At 39.8% G+C, this 17,553-nt stretch overlaps 1 protein-coding gene across 6 annotated transcripts in view; it reads left to right on the top strand.

Moving 5' to 3' along the window:
• Positions 1 to 17,553, top strand: part of FGF12 (fibroblast growth factor 12) — a 538,919-nt gene that overhangs the window by 329,180 nt on the left and 192,186 nt on the right. For all 6 annotated transcript variants that reach the window (XM_059687391.1, XM_059687394.1, XM_059687393.1 and 3 more), the window contains one exon: positions 14,316 to 14,419. In XM_059687391.1, the coding sequence (XP_059543374.1) occupies positions 14,316 to 14,419 (104 nt within the window). The remainder of the gene's footprint in view (positions 1 to 14,315; positions 14,420 to 17,553) is intronic.

Below are 17,553 nucleotides of genomic sequence, written 5' to 3'. Positions count from 1 at the left end.
CTTCCTCTCTGAAATCAATAAAATATTTACTTTTTAAAAAAGAATGAATCTGTTGAACAACACCCAGTTTGAAGAATTAATTCAAATTGGATCACATTTGTATTTTGTTTTGAGAATGACAGAGAATCTTAGAGAATTCAAAGTCTAGGTAAGATAGTCATTTTCCATTATGAAAACAGGAAGAACATTGAATATGCTTCATCTGGAAAAGTGAACATTCTAGCAATAAAAGTAGAAGAACACACTCTTGCACAGTATTAACTATACTTTCAAAGTGAATACATATTCATGGTGATAATTACAGAGTCATTTTCTGAAAGTATGTAAATGGTACATTTACCTAAGAGAGGGAGATGTTGCTTCTTCTTCTTTTTTTCTTTTTTTCAAGTAGGACAAGTAGCATAATTTAAGCTTATTTTGCAGTAAAATAAATATATATACTCAGGTGCTTTAAGAAATTTTTTAAAAAGTAGGGGAGGGAGGTTCTTGAAGTAATGGTAAAGTGTATTAAATTAGAGTTGTAATGAGTTAGAGATAATTAAAAATCCCTCTGAAATTGTCCGATTCTGAGGCTCTGAGAGGTGAATTGATTTGTGCATGGTAAGAAAATTCAGTTCTATTATATCCATATTCTGTGTTCCCTCCTCAAGTTATTTCTTGGAAGACTATACAGATTTACCTATATTCTTCCACTTAATATAGATAGTAATTAATGGGAGTGGGATTTATTATATGTGATTCATTCACTTAGGCGTTCAGGCTGTAGCCACCAACTAAATAAGGGCTAGATCATAATAATTTTATTCTCATATGGACTGGTGTTTCATACGGACATACTACTATGAAGTATAAAGGAAGAATTATATATTTTCAATGAGAGATTCCTTAACCTCTGAATTTGGGGTAAATTAGATAATAATGGCTAATGTTTACTGAGTACTTTCTAAGGGACTGGTAAAGGTCTGAAAACTTTATAAATTTTACACATTTAACTATCACAATGATCCTATATATCAGTTCCAGTAATCATTTCTCCTTTCTAGGTGAGTAAACTGAGGCACCGGAAGTTTAACTTATTAGCTCATAGTCACACAATTATTAAATTGTAGACCCAGGATTTGAACTCAGTGAGTTTATTTGTTCCAGAAGTAATGCCTAGAACATTACCCACTTTATACTCAATCCCCAGTCTCTTTTCTGGTTAATATTTAGTGCATAATAAATATTCCCTAAATTATACCCCTGCATTCTTCTCACAACACATTTAAAAATCATTTATTTATGAAATATGGTGGTTTATTTATAAAATATGGTGGTTTACTTTAGAGAGGCTGAACATTAAACTTGAGAGAATTTTTCTTCAATGTGCTTGAGGTATTTAAACTGTAAATTAATACGTGTTTTGGATTAATTAGCCATTAAACAATAATTTTGAAAATCTTAATTAATGTGGTTCCCTGTTTCATATATCTCACTTGGGAAGTTTGAGGTGTGTAGTATGTGTGTTTGTGTGTGTATATAAATATTCATCTATTATGCAGTAGGCTAGATAGAGTGGTACTGAGCAGGCAAGCATCCAGCCAAGATTTAGTGCGGGTGCACTTTGAACATCTGCTTTCCCTGGCACTGAGACCGATATGAGGAGAAAACCAATGTCAAAAAGTGTCTGTACAGCAATACGAAGCCCACTCCATAGTATTATAATTTAGTTTTTAAAAAGTATTCTAAATAAAGCTTCTCTTTGCTCCTTCTTACTGAGGGATTGGCAGAAGACCTCATTTTTATTGTTCCTTTAGTGTATACCAGAAATCAGTACTGGTAAATGGGGAAGCAGTGTGATGTGTGAATAGCCCACAGGGTTTTAGTGACAGACAGTTATGGATATTAATATGTATTTCTCAATTTACCAGCTGTATAAACTTGGTCCATTTGCTTAGCACTTTTAAGCTCATCTGCAAATTGGGAAATATGTGTAAAGACTAAAGTATATAACATCACATTTACCCTCCAGGAAGGGAATGCTTTGGAAAGTCTAAAGAGGAGCGATCTATGCTGCTGAAATATCATCAAGAATAATTGCAGGGGAAATGTAGGACTTGAGCAGAGCTTTGAAGAATTGTATAACAAGCCTTTTTTTTGGCAATTTATCTTCAGTTTCAGCATTCTTTTCTGCTCTAGGCCCAGCCTTCATATCATTGGGGCAATTAGATGAAAGTCTAACTTAGATGCAATTAAGCCCCACTGCACTTGGAATTTCCCTCTGAGTGTGTTAGAATGAATACAGTTATACGTGGTCTGTCCTCAGCCCTTTGATTCTGCTGATAATCTGAGCAGGGGAAGTCCTACCAAGATGCAAAGGAAGACAGTCTACCTACCTACATCCAAGTTCTCTAGAATAATGGTTCCAAGGGTTTTGCATGTTAGAATCACTTGGGTACATTTGAAAACCTGATGCCCAAGTCTTACTCCAGATCGATAAAAGCAGAATCTGTGAGGATGGAATCCAGACATTGGTATTCTTTTAAAATAACACCAATGATTCCAAAGTGCATTCAAGTGTAATAACGGTGATTTTTTTTAAAATGTTGCTTCCCATATGTTTGTGTGCATCAGAATCACCTGGAAGGCTTAGTAAACTACTGATTTGGGGGACTTATCCCCAGAGTTGCTCTTTTAGCAGGTCTAAGTGGGGGCTGGAGAGTTTGTATTTCTAACAAGTTCACAAGACCGTACATGGAGGACCACCCATCTAGAACTGTGCTTCTCAAGCCTTAAGTGCATGGGGATCTTGTTAAACTGCAGATTTTCATTCAGTGGGTCTTCAGATCCTACCTTTCCAGTAAGTGGCAAAAGAAGCCTAGGCTGCCCACACTAGGCTTTGAACCGCTGACTGGTCAGGATTGGTAAGGGCCAGCATTACCGCGGAGCTTGTTTGAACTACCCCAGGACTACTGAATATGAAATAGCTTTTTAACAATAGGGCCCTTTGGAATCATCTGAGGAGGTTTTGTTGTTTTTGTTATTTTTTAATTGGTGGTTAGGTTCAACCCTGATGATGTTTAGTTAGCTTAGCTGGCATGGCTCAATGGTTGACCTATGAACCAGGAGGTCAGTGTTCAATTCCTGGTCAGTGCACCTGCCAGGGTTGCAGGCTTGATCCCCAGTACGGGGTGTGCAGGAGGCAGCTGATCAATGATTTTCTCTAATCATTGATATTTCTATCCCTGTCTCCCTCTCCCTTCCTCTCTGAAATCAATAAAACTAGTTATTTTTTAAAAATATGCTTATTTTTGTCATGGGTGTGGCAAGGCATCAGAACTATTTTGAAAAAACAACAGCAAAAAACTTTGAGACAGAGTTATGCAATAATATATCTTTTAGAGTGCAAATTAATGTTCTCTTATGAAATATTTTGTGATATTTTATTGTAAAAGGATGCCCTCAAGCTAGAGATGACAAAGAAATGGCCAAGTGCCCCTCCTGTGTCTATGGCAGACATCATTAAATTTTCACATTCATTGTGGCCTAGCCTCAAATGTTTTCTTAAGACATGGTTTCAGGCAACTACAACCAAATGACTGGAGTTTCACATAGGACATTATATGAATACTTCATCTTCATTAACTCCAACACACTGAAGGCCAACTCAGTTTTAGTTTCTGGATTACAAAGACAATTCCCACACTACTTATGCCTTCTAGCTGCTTCCAGAGCAGCTGAACATTTATGTAAGACAAAACAATACTGAAAAATCACAAGACTTCAGAGAGGAGAGCAATCCCCCAAAGCTGTGGTGCTCAGTGAGAGTGGATTTTAAATGGAATCTTGAAGAATAGGATCAAAGCATGTGACCTAAGATTAGGAGCACTGCATTTCAGATAAGGAGGTGCAGAAGCACCTAGCAGAGAAAACTCCTGCCCTGTTGGGGGAGAAAGAACTGATTAGTTTGGATGAAGCAGAATATATATGGAAGCATCACAGGACCATATTTTTGAGGTGGGGAACCAGTGAATGTTATTGAGCAATCACAACTGAGTGATAGGTGAAATGTGGTCCTTTGGAAAAAGTAAATGTGTAACTAGGGATGTGTAACTAGAGATGATATGAAGGAGACGAATTTAAGTGAGAGAATAATAATGACAAAAATCATCATCTTATTTTTTATATTCTATTCCCCCCTCCATTTATTTTAAAAACAAATCTTACCATATTTACTTCAATAGAAATATTTTTGGATTGAAGATAATATAGAAAGTGGGTAAAAAGTAGGTTTACAGTTGTTTGTGTGGAAGATAATACAATAATCCTATCTAATAAAAGAGAAAAATGGTAATTGGCGTACGACGATACCCTTTTCATTGGCTAATCAGGGCTATATGCAAATTAACTGCCAACTAAGATTGGCAGTTAACTGCCAACTAAGATTGGCAGTTAACTGCCAACAAGATGGCGGTTAATTTGCATATGTAGGCACAATGCAGGGAGGCAAAAGGGAAAGCAGGAAGAAGCCCCCTGCCACTGACAGTGATCGGAAACCCAGGGGGGAGCTAAGAGCTGGGGGGCAGGGCAAAGGCGGGCCTGGGGCCACCTTTGCCCTGCCCCCCAGCCATGATCAGAGAATCAGGCGCCTTTGCCGCCCTGGCCAGTGATAGCAGGAAGTAGGGGTGGAGCCAGCGATGGGAGCTGGGCACGGTCGAAACTGGCAGTCCCGGGAGCTAGGGGTCCCTTGCCTGGGCCTAAAGCGGAGCCCACGATCGCGGGGCCACTACAGCTGCGGGTCCCCGCTGCCCGGGCCGGACACCTCAGCCAGAGACGTTAGGCCTGGGCAGGGGCGGAGCCTGCAACCGCGGGGAGCTGGGGGTCCCCTGCCCAGGCCTGACACCTCTGCCAGAGGCCTCAGGCCTGGTCAAGGGGCCGATCCGGTGATTGGTGATCGGAGGGTGATGAGGGTCAACTCCTCTGGCCGAGGCATCAGGCCTGGGTGGGGGGCGGAGCCGGGGATTGGGGGGATATGATGGTCCCCTTGCCCAGGCCTGAAGCCTGGGTCAGAGGCGTCAGGCTGGGCGGGGGGTGGAGCAAGCGATCAGAGGGAGATGGGGGTCCCCTGCCCAGGCATGATTCCTGGGCCAGAGGCCTCAGGCCTGGGCGGGGGCCAGAGCCAGTGATCAGGGGGAGATGGGGGTCCCCTGTCCAAGCCTGACACCTCTGGCGGAGGCGTCAGGCCTGGGCAAGGGGCCGATCAGGCGATCGGAGGGTGATGGGGGTCTACGCCTCTGGCTGAGGCATCAGGCCTGGGCAAGGGGCCGATCCTGCGATTGGAGGGTGATGGGGGTCAACGCCTGAGGGCTCCCAGTATGTGAGAGGGGGCAGGCTGGGCTGAGGGACACTCCCCTCCCCACACACACCCAGTGCACGAATTTCGTGCACCAGGCCCCTAGTTAATAAATAATAATATAAGTATAAACTGTGTTTTTGCATACTCACAACTATAAGCCCACTTTTGCCTCCTCATGTGTATATTTAAATTGTGAGCAGCAAATATAACCTTTCAGTGTCAATGCCAACATAAATTGAGTGGAATTATGAGTGTTTTCTTTGTGGTTTTTCATTGACTTTCTACTCTTTGATGTAATTGCTTGTCAGTATTATGTGCATACATTTTCAAAACTGCCTTCTCATTTTGCTATTCAATGATAATGAAGTGCAAAGCTTTGGTTGAGCATGTCTAAACCATCTCAAGCAAGTTTGCTTGTGTTTGTGTGTGATTTTAATAAAGAAGAACTAAAGATTTTATATTTTCTGGGTGGGACATTTTTACTTGGTTGAAACAATCTTTTAAGGCTTCAATATATTTATTAAAGTTCTATTTTTTCCTCACTTTCTTTACAACTGCTTAGCTTGTGGTTACTAGAATTTCACTTTTACTTTTTAAGAGCAACAATTTTTTTCCCTCACTTTACAGACACCAGAACCTAGGTTCACATCCTAGGTTTTTCTTGGTGGACGTAATGACCTTGGGAAAAATCACATCTTTGAGCTTCAGTGCCCTCCTCTGTAAAGGTGGGTTCAGAGTACACGCTAGGGGCTATTCTTTTACAATTTAGACTTTTACCATAGTGATGGCTGGTACCATGTCTGCCTTTTATACCACTATATTACAAGTGTAGCACAACATCTGGAGTATATGTGAATGATTTAATAAATAAACCTATTAGGCCACAGTGTCCATTTGGGCAACATAACTTGTGAGGAAAGATTTGTGGAAGATACAAATCTGAAAGCTTAAAAACATGCAGTGATTTCTTGGTGGGTGTTTTTGCCCATTGATCTTATGGACAGCACCTGTGCTATTCACTGAGTTCTTGAAATGGACAGTGAGACAAGTCTGTGTAAGATAAATTGGCTGCAGAGGATGAGTGATGAAAGGCATTTGCTTTCATTATCGATAGTGATATGCTTCATTTTTCATCTGAGGGTAAAAAGAAGAATCACATTCAATTGACTTGTTAATTATTCAAGTTTCTGAACCTCTCTGAAGTAACACAGGAAAGGTTATATGATGATATCAGGAGGAAAAGCCAATGGTAGGATATCTACTACAGCTAAGGCAAACATTTCTACTAGCTTTTTTCAGAAAAGGATCACCACATTGCTCATTTTCACTATGTAGAAAATCCACAATGTTTCCTATTAGCCAATGCTTACAAGAAAATTTTTAATTCTCTAAGCCCCAAATCGTTAATCCATTTCATAAATCAGTAAATTCAATGCAAAATAAGTCAGACAGTTGAATTATTTCAACCAGTTGTTTATAAAATAGGTCAGAGGGATTAAAGGCCACATAGTCAAATTATGTTGATTTTTTACATCCTTTTCATTGCTTTATTTTAAATTCAAAGTTGTTTTTGTTCTCTGAATCATCCTACATAATAAAGAGGTGATATGCAAATTAACACTCACACCCTCACAAGATGGCTGCCTACAACCAGGCTGGCAGGGGGGTTAGTGAGGGACAACCAAACGACTGACCAGGAAGGCTGCCTGGGGCAACCAGGCCAGCAGGGGGGGGCAATAAGAGGCTACCAGGCCAGCGGGGGTGGGGGCAGTTAGGGGCAACCAGGCCAGCAGAGGGGGGCAGTTGGTGGCAACCAGGCTGGCAGCAGGGGCAGTAAGGGGTTACTAGGCTGGCAGGGGGGATGTTAGGAACAACCTGGCCAGAGTGGGTGCGCAGATAGGGGTGATCAGGCTGGCACACAGAGGCAGTGAGAGGCGATCAGCGGGAGTGGGGGGCAGTTAGGGGCGACCAGGCAGGCAGCCAGGTGAGCAATTAGGAGCCAGCGGTCCAGGATTGTGAGAGGGATGTCTGACTGCCAGACATCCCCCATGGGGTCCCGGATTGGAGAGGGTGCAGGCTGGACTGAGGGGACGCCCCTCCCTCCCATGCATGAATTTCGTGCAATGGGCCTCTAGTAAATATATAAACTGAAAGGCATTGCTGCTTTTTCCCCCATGACATATTAAGGAATTCAAGTTAAAACATGGCATAATGATGACCCAGATTTTCCTGCCACATACGCCCTTTATGAATGCTCTAGAATTGGAAGTTTAACACCAGTACCAACAACCACCAACACCAATAATGATACTTTGTATTTTACTTTTATGGTTTAACAAGTGTTTGTAAAAAAATATTTTAATTGACCTTCATAATGTCAGTGAAACATTCAGAGCAGACACTAAGGGTCTGTGAAGTTACATTCCTTTGTGACAAAGTTGTTAAATGTTAGGAGAAGAGATTATGATCAATAGCTCTGTTCTCTGGACTAATCTTCAGTCCTCATCCCAGTCTTGTTTCCTTGATTCAATACCTAAAGAAATAGGACAATCACATCTTTCACTTAATTTCTGTAAGAAATGCTGTTTTAGAAAATTAAATTTAGTGACCACACTGTTTAGGTTTCTACTGTACAATGCAGTCTGGATGAAATAAATATTTCATATTCTTGAAGAATTCTTAGTTTGCAGGGAGACTTAAGCAAACACATTAATATGAAAAAGCAATGTGATAAGTACTATGTATGAAATGCTATGAAATTAGGATGAGGGAACAATTAAATTTGCCTGACTATTATAAAATTATTGTTATAAAATATTTTTCAGATATTATTAATACAAAATAATGGAGAAGAAAAGTATTGATATGTATCCATCAAGTTGTTAACTAAAATATTTTATTATTTTCCAGATTTCATAATTTTTATGATAGCTTCCAGCTTTTTAAAATTTAATATTTTTGTGCCATAATTTCTATAACCACTTTTGTATTGGATTTAATCTCCTCAATTTTTGACTGTTCCTTAAGATCATTTTCCTATTGAAAGCAGAGAGGGAGAAAAAAATTGACCTTAGTAAATGATGAATAATTGCCAGAAATAAATATTATTTTCATGAGTAATGGGAATTCAATTGAGTGGCCCATGAATATTTTTATAAACTAGAGGCTCAGTGCACAAAACTTTGTTCACTCAGGGGGGGTGGTCCCCTCAGCCTGGCCTGTGCCCTCTCTCAGTCTGGGACCCCTCGGGGGATGACAACCTGCTAGCTTAGGCCTGCTCCCGGGGGATTGGGCCTAAGATGGCAGTCATACATCCCTCTGGCAGCCCGGCAGCCCTCGGGGGATGTCCACTTGCCAGCGGGCAGCAGATCTAAGCTGCAGTCGGACATCCTTAGCGCTGCTGAGGAGGCAGGAGAGGCTCCCAGCACCACTGCTGTACTGGCAGCCATCAGCCTGGCTTGTGGCTGAGCAGAGCTCCCCGGTGTGGGAGCACACTGACCACCAGAGGGAAGCTCCTGCATTGAGCGTCTGCCCCCTGGTGGTCAGTGTGTGTCATAGTGACCAGTCATTCCCAGTCTTTCTGCTGTTAGGGTCAGTTTGAATATTACCCTTTTACTATATAGGAGAGAGGCCTGGTGCACAGGGGTGGGGGGGGGGCGGCTGGTTTGCCTTGAAGGGTGTCCTGGATCAGGGTTGGGGTCCCGCTGGGGTTCCTGGCCAGCCTGGGTGAGGGGCTGATGGCTGTTTGCAGGCTGGCCACACCCCCTTTAGGATGGGGGTCCCCACTGGGTTGCCTGGCCAGTCTGGGTGAGGGGCTGAGGGACGTTTTCAGGCTGGCCGGCGACTGAAGCTCCCAGCCTCTCCTTTTTTTCTTTTCTTTTTTTTTCTGGGATTTATTTACCTTCTATAATTGAAACATTGTTGCTGTCACTGACGTTCCCACCTCTGAGGCCACGGCTGGCTGAAAGCAGGTATCTGGGGTTTGTTTACCTTCTATAATTGAAACATTGTTGCTTTTGGGCTGAGAGCCAGGCAGTGGCAGGCGGGGAACCTTGGCTTCCTCCATCACTGGAGCAAGCAAGCCGCCTGCTCACTTCAGCTGCATGGCTGCCGGCTGCCATCTTTGTTGGCAGTTAATTTGCATATCACCCTGATTAGCCAATGGGAAGTGTAGCAGAGGTACCATTAATTACCCTTTTTGTCTTTTATTAGATAGGATATTACAGTTACAAATGTCTTTGCAAGGGACTGTAGGATTAAAGGGGAAAACAATATGGTATCAACTTTAGGATATAATATCATTTAAACTCTAATGAAATATCTTTCTTGAGATTATTTTAACATATGGGAAATGATACTGAATTTTCAAGATGATCTTATATTGGGAGTGCATAGATTATAACCCCAAATAGTTCCATTCTCTCTCAGTATTTTCCACTATAAATTTACTTGTGTTTTTAGTGGGTCATCAATGCATTTTTTCATTGCCTATTCAGCAAATTCAACCCAGAATTTTAAAATATAACTGCACTTTATAGTGCTTCATTATTACAAACAATAAGGAGCCTGCCCTTAGAAGTTTTTTAGGAAGATGCTGGATTTACCTGTTGAAAAGAAGGTTTTACCTGTTGGAATGAACTTTTTGCTCCTTCTCTTCCTTCTTTTCTTCTCCCCTTCTCCTTATTTTTCCTCTTTGCATCTTTATTGGTTGTCGCATTAGGTACTTTATGATGTTCTTTGGGTTGTCACCATATTGTCACTGGAATAACTTTTGTGGATAATAGACAGGTAGAAATTAAGTTGAATAATAACATAGCAATTTTATAAAATACTTTTTTTTGGTTCAGTATAATTATATAAGATGTCTAATATCTTGGGTGTAACAGATTCCCTAAACTTTTCCCTTCCTCTTCATTCCCACAAACCTGAATCCCCTTACACACACACACACACACACACACACACACACACACACACACACACACTGGCCCCATGCACCCTCTGTTTATAGCCTCTCAAACTTTGTATCATGTAGGGTTCTGGCTTTCCCTTTAAATTCCACATTTGAATATATACTATGTGTGGTAAATGTTATCTTCAATGCTTAATTATGGAAATGTGACCTAGAAAAGCTGTAAATAAGAAAGCTTAAGGAGAAACCACTGCTGATTCATTATTTATTTGGCAGATATTGAGTAGTGACTTCTATGACCAAGATGCTATGCAAGGCAATGAGAATAATAGTACAAGTTTCTAGGGCCTTCACTTGCCCACAGGATAGTAGGAGTCTCAAAAAGATTTACAGATGAAAATAATTCCCCAGAGACTACATCTGTTGGATACATCTATTTCCGTGGCCTATGTATGACATGTGGCATACAGTAAGTGCTCAATAAATATTTGTGGAAAGAATAAATGACAAATCAGAGGCACTATCAAAATATTTACAAAGTTCTATATGAGAGTTCAACTAAGGCATTTTATGCCAACGTTTAATGACACTTCATTCCCTTTATTTATCCACTTTGTACCCAAAAACTAAGGTAATATTTTTATCCCTGAAATAAAGTGAAGTAGTCATATATCTAGTTTATTTTAAAAATGACATTTTGCATATCAAAATGCCTGGCACAATGCCTGAAAACAAAAGTAGACATTCAAGTAATATAATCTCTTAGTTTTTTCTTTCTCATTTGTTACTTTCTTTCATTCTCTCTTTCCACTTAAACTTCATTCTGAGATGGACTTAAGTGTTATAGGCCCTAAAATTTATATGCTTTTGGGGACCCCCTTTGAAAAATAAATATAGTATGATGAAATGAAAGTTAAGTACAAAACTGAGTAAGGTAAGAAAATAAATCACAAAAGACTACATTTTAAAAGCTGAAAGTTATTACAAAGATTATAATATCTGGAGAATATTAAAATATTTTAACTATTTGATTCAATTCATTTTTTGCCTTATTTTGCATTTATATTCTCTGAACACACCTCCTCTTCTTATAACAATTTCAGGTAAGTCTCATGATGTACTTCAATAAAATAGGTCTTAAAGGATGAAAAGAGTTGACCAAATTTAGAAATGGGAAAATAAGTTTTTTCAAGAGAGCATAAAATAAAAAAAAAAGATCAGCCTAGTTAAAGATCATGGGGGAACTTAGCAAATGTAAAATCTCTTAAAAGCTGGTTATAGTGGATGAAATGAGTGACAGGTGATAAAAAAGAATATTGGGTTGGAACCAGGTTGCAAAGGGCTTTGAGCACCAAAGTAAAGACTTTGGATCTATCCTGTAGACATTGAGGAATCCATCGCTAGAGGTTATAAGAAGGGAAATAGTAGGAATAGATGCAAGGTACTTGAATGGTGTGCCTTGGTTACATGAGTTAGGATATGGCTTTGAGGATGAAGAGAAAGAATGGAGACTTAGGAGGAATTCCCACTGAGTAGTGAAGGGCTCCAGTGGGTTATAGCCAGTGTGCTACACTGAAGAGAAAGAGTAGGTAAGGGTAAGTCATTTTCCATTTCTCAAGATTTTAGGAGGCAGATGCAGACCCTCCCAAAGAGAACAGTTTGTAGTTTTTACCACTAAAAAGTCTAATTACAAATTGGTTTTTGAACTGATTTTTTTAATGAACTTGTTAAATCTCCCAAAGCACACTATCTAAAGTCATTGTCACCTTGTGGTTCATATAAAACTTTCACACAAGTGTTTGTCCCTGCCTAACTTGAGTAGTTTTCTCACTCTCCTTAGATAGGTAAAGCTTCATAGTTGGTTTTCTATTTCTGTTTTAGCTAAAGGAACCAATGTCCCTGCATTTTGCCTGGGAAATCTTTACCTTGGAAAGACATTATGTACAATTTTGGATTTCATTACTTTTCCCATAAGAATTGTCATTAAACTTGATATTGTCTAGTAAATGTGATTATTTACAACGTGTAACTATCTTGCATTAGTTTGTATCTTTCATGTTAACTCTGCTTTCATTACCAATCTCTATCAGTTAGGATTAGGATTAACTCTGTGTTGCACAGACTTATTTTCCCACAAAAATGGCAGACCTAGGACACTGAATGAGTGACCGGTGCCACTTCTCTACAAAGTCCTTGGGGACCCAATTCCTTCCAGCTCACCTGCTACCACTCGCTCAGGAGAAGCCCTTGTTCTCATGGTCTAGTCATGATCCAGCCGCCACTGTTTAAGCAGCAGTTAGGTAAAGTGTTGAGATCAGGGCAAGAGACACTTATGAGTTGTCTTTAGGGAAGGAGGCTTTATGCATTAAGAGACCCTTCTGCCTACATCTTCTTGGCTAGTACTGAATCTGTAGCCACACTAGCTGCAAGTTCTATAGGGAAATAGCTAAATCACCTGTTATTTCGTAAGAGGGTAAGAACAGATATTAGGAGAAATTAAACTTGAAATGGAAGAAGGGGGGAAATAGGATATTTGGGGCAGGTAACCACATTAAAGAGCCAGAAAGGCTTTGTTCAGATGCTGTTTTACCCAGCTTATCTCTTTGAACCTGTTTGCCCTTCTAAAATTTAGGATGATCATTTTGTCCTGAACTCTTCTTAGTGTTTGTGGTGGCAGGTCAAATACAATAATGGATTTATCAGCACTTTGAAAATTGTGTTGCACAAATATGAAATATCATTGTTTTTAAAGTACTAAATAATCTTTTGAATATAAATTCAATATTACTAGGATGATATATGAGTTTTACATCAGACCCTAGGCTAACCTTACTTGACACATGGACATTATATATTAATGATAAGTAACTCATAATATAAGAGAGACCACATCTCTGTTTATGAAAATTTTTAAGAACATGATAATGCATTTGCGTATTCTTTCAGTTTTGTGCAGTGAGGATTATTATGCCCATTTTACAGACAGAAAAACTAAAGCAGAGAGGTTAAATGAATAGCTCCACATCATGCAGCTTCTGAGTGGTGGGTTTTAGAAGCTATGTTGTCTGCAAGGCTCACACATTTTTGTAATCTTGCTGCTTGAACCCTTTTATGCCAACTTCTGGCTGCCCATTTGGAAAGTCCAGATCTCTAAGATTAGAATGCCAGAGTCTCAGTTATTTATCCCTACCTTATCTACATGGTGTTCTTTTCCATTTCTTCCCAATGTGAAATAAATCCTCCAATCTGCCAGCCCCTTCCTGTGCACACCCATTACCCTGCAGAGCCACCTAATTTACTGCCACGCTAAATGTTCTTTTGTCCCTGGCTCACTCAACTGCTGTCCTTTCTTTAGGTGTCAACGCAGGTTCCATCTTCTGTGTAAGATATTTCCCGACTACTTCATTCCACACAGACCTTCCATTTTCCTGAACTCTGTAACACAGAGAATATATATAGAATGCATATATTACATTTAATTATAGACATAAATTATACACTGTATCAGATGATTCCATATGTCTTAGCTTTCTTTCCCCAACTAGACCTTAAGGTCTTGTACTTCTTAAGTTATTTCAGTAGCACAAGGACAGTGGTGAGAACAAAGGAAGAAGTCTGGCATTTGTTACAAAGATCATACTTTATTAGCATTTTTTTTTACTATAAATATGTTCCACTATTGAAAAAATTGTGGTTTAAATTATTTGTTATAAAACAAACATCTGATATTACGTGGTTTGAGTGTTGTTCATTTTGCGGAGGGGAGATCTTGAATTCTCAGATCCAGGTGGGGCCCTTAGAAACCTTCTAGTGTAAACCCTTCATTACAGATGAGTTCATGTGGTTTACCTGGAACCACATAGTGGTGGTGCAGAGACAAGAAGGGTGAGTTGTCCTCACCCTTAGACATTCATTCTCTCCCATTCTCCCTCTTCCTTTTTTACTCCTCCCTCTCCCTCTCCATTTTGGTTCACAGTTTTTAATTCCCAAAAAAGTTATCTTAATAAACGAGATGATTTACTCAAAAGGTCACTGATCCCTTTCCTCTCTGTCTTTTTTCCTTTCTAGCTCTCTTCAATCTAATTCCCGTGGGCCTGCGTGTGGTGGCCATCCAAGGGGTGAAGGCCAGCCTCTATGTGGCCATGAATGGTGAAGGCTATCTCTACAGCTCAGTAAGTCCCTTTTTGTGTATGTGTGTGTGTGTGTGTGTCTGTGTGTGTGTGTGTGTGTGTGTAAACTGGCATTGGAGTAACCATCATTCCATTATTTCAGGGGAAAAAAATGTGGCAGCTGACATAATTCTATATTCTCTGAGCCAGTATGTCAGGGTTATTATGAAGATTTTATAATTCAAAATGTTACAAACAGTGTCCTGTTGAGAAAGAGCTAGTTACTTTCCTGCAATGTAAATTCTCTTCATCTAGCTTCCACTTTGGTAGGATAATCTACTTTTTGAATTTTATCTTTATGTTTAATGTAAGAAGTGAGTCATTTTTCCTTCCTCCTGTTGCCTCTTCTTCAAGCACAGAGGATGGTTTGGGAAGCTAGATTCTTCAGTTTGTCTGGGAGTCTTCTCTGTCTACGGAGGAAGAACTTGGAAAATAGATTATGCTTTTGTTGTATTTAATAAAACCTGTGCAGTACCTGACGGGTCAGACTCCTGGGGTAACGGGTCACTTTGAAGGCAATGTTAATGTGTGGGCTGAGCCCTAGATTAAGGGCTGGGATATTTAAGTTTAATCTGCATTCAGTTACTCTGAAGTTATCCCTTGGAGCCAGTTACCTCCTCTCTTTGACTGAATTTCTGGACCTTTAGAATGATGCTGTCTAATGTCGTTTTTAAATCTGAAGCTGATAAGGTTAGGTAACGTCAGTGGCTATGTTATCAGCACTAACATGTTGTAAAGAAGTTAATGATAGTCTAACACCAATCTCAATCTCAAGGTAATAATTTATGCATTGAGAGAGAATGTGGTTGCACGGAACCTTGTGTATATATAATTTCTGTTCTCTTATAAGGGAGTTGTCTATTTGTAGTTCAAGAAGAAATATCCTGAAAATCCTTGCTACAGATTTCCACTCTTACTTTCTGTGCTCTCAGTAAATAACACAAGGTTATTCAGGAAGTTCTCTTATGCTTACAAGATACGAAATCAGTTATTGAGTAACTGCCATTAAACTTTTTAAATATTCAGTTAAATGGATTTCTGGCATATTATGCTTGATATTAGTAATGTATCTGTCATTCATAGTAGAATTCTTTTTAAAAAATATTTTTTTAAATATATTTTATTGATTTTTTACAGAGAGGAAAGGAGAGGGATAGAGAGTTAAAAACATCGATGAGAGAAAAACATCAATCAGCTGCCTCCTGTACACTCCCTGCTGGGGATGTGCCCACAACCAAGGTACATGCCCTTGATCGGAATCGAACCCGGGACCCTCAAGTCCGCAGGTCGATGCTCTATCCACTGAGCCAAACCGGTTAGGGCTAAAAAAATATTTTTATTGATTTCAGAGAGGAAGGGAGAGGGAGAGAGAGATAGAAACATCAGTGATGAGAGAGAATCATTGATTGGCTGCCTCCTGCATGCCCCACACTGGGGATTGAGCCCACAACCTGGGCATGTGCCCTGACTGGGAATGTGACTTCCTAATTCATAGGTCAATGCTCAACCATTGAGCAATACTGGCTCTCATTCTTGGTGTGCCATAATTCTAACAGTTCTTAATGTCCAGTTATTGTGAGTCTGTGCTTTAAATGTAAAAATGAAAATAAGAAAAAGAAGATAGCAGGTTGTTATTTAAAGTAATTTTAGTTTCTTAAACTTAAAAAAAATTGAATGTATTCCAAGTTAAAACATGGAGATGATCCTAGGGATAATATGGTTTAAGGATTTAATCAGTCATCCAGTCAACAGCTAAAGGTAGAGTGTATTACGCTCATATTTATATTTAGAAGGTGATTATTTATTTAAGAGTTTATAATTCAGGGTGTAGTTCCATAGAAGCTGTAGAGTTTATTTCTCTGGACCAGAGTGATTTCCAAAGGAGGAAAAACACAGAGAGTCTGGCAGTGGTAGTATAGGCAGGTGGCAGTTGTGTAAGAGCCTGTGTGTGTGTGTGTGTGTGTGTGTGTGTGTGTGTGTGTGTGTGTGTGTAGGGGGCGGAAGTGCGGAGGGGTCACCCTGTTGGATGCAATCCCAGAGTTCCTGGGAGGAGGCTGGATTTTCAGTATGAGATGACTAACCTTTATACTCTGCAGCATTTTCAGAGATTCATGGCTTGAGCCCATCAGAGGAGGTTTTAAGAAATTCTTGCCAAGAGAATCTTACTGGAGGTGCTTTATTTTTTTTATTTTTTTGGTAAAGGAGCTAATGACTTAGTAAAGCCAGTAGTCAGCTGTTGCTGAGTTACCTGTTTGAGGTTCCTAGAGTTTCAGTTTTCCTCTTCACTTAAATGAAACCTGCCTCATACCAAGAATTGCAATGCTTTTCCCTGTTTATGGTCCTGCCAGGCTACTGGGAGCAATTTTCCTTTATAAGCACTAGCATCGATCATGAGGCCTCCTCCTTTCAAAATCTCCCTCTTTCTGGATAGGACCAATAGGTGTGAATGCTGATTTTAAATTTTAAATAGGGGTATAGGTCTAAGATGCTGTAATAGCGCTAAAAGGGACCAGTATGGGGGAAGCAGATCTGAAAGCGAATTGGGTGTCAAGGCTTTATCAGCTTCATACCACTGCTGTCTGTGCGGATTGCCTCATCAGGAGAGCACTAATGCAGCCAGGAGCCCAGCCCTGTGGTGAATTAAAAACAGGCAGTTAACATAGGCTGTTCTGGGTGTTTTTGTATATATTAAAGTTTGAAGTTATTTGAAGAGCAGTTTTCTACTTTATGTGCAACGGTGTAGTTGGGCATACCAGTAAGGACCATAACTGAGTATATGATGGGGAAGGAGTGGGAGAGGGGTGTGTGACCCAAGATGCCCAAAAAAACAGAGACAGAGCATTCAAGGGAAATTCACAAACAGTATCATTTATCTAGTGCCATTTACCTAGTGTGTGTTCATTTTTAGCCAGAAATTAATTCCCTTGTTACTTCCAACTTTCTTTTAACCAGGTGAGAGAAAGACAGAGTGATGTTAGGAAGTGTAGAGCTAAACTTTAAAGATCCATTCCAGAAAATGTATGTTTTAATAGGTGACGTTCATCCATATGTATTTAATGAGATTGTTAATGCATCTGTATTTGTTTGCATCATTATAGTTTATATATTTTTGTTTCCATATTCTTTATTTCCTTACA

The sequence above is a fragment of the Myotis daubentonii genome, chromosome 3, assembly GCF_963259705.1.
Source record: "Myotis daubentonii chromosome 3, mMyoDau2.1, whole genome shotgun sequence".
NCBI classification, from domain to species: Eukaryota; Metazoa; Chordata; class Mammalia; order Chiroptera; family Vespertilionidae; genus Myotis; species Myotis daubentonii.
This window is presented reverse-complemented; position numbering and strand designations above follow the sequence as displayed.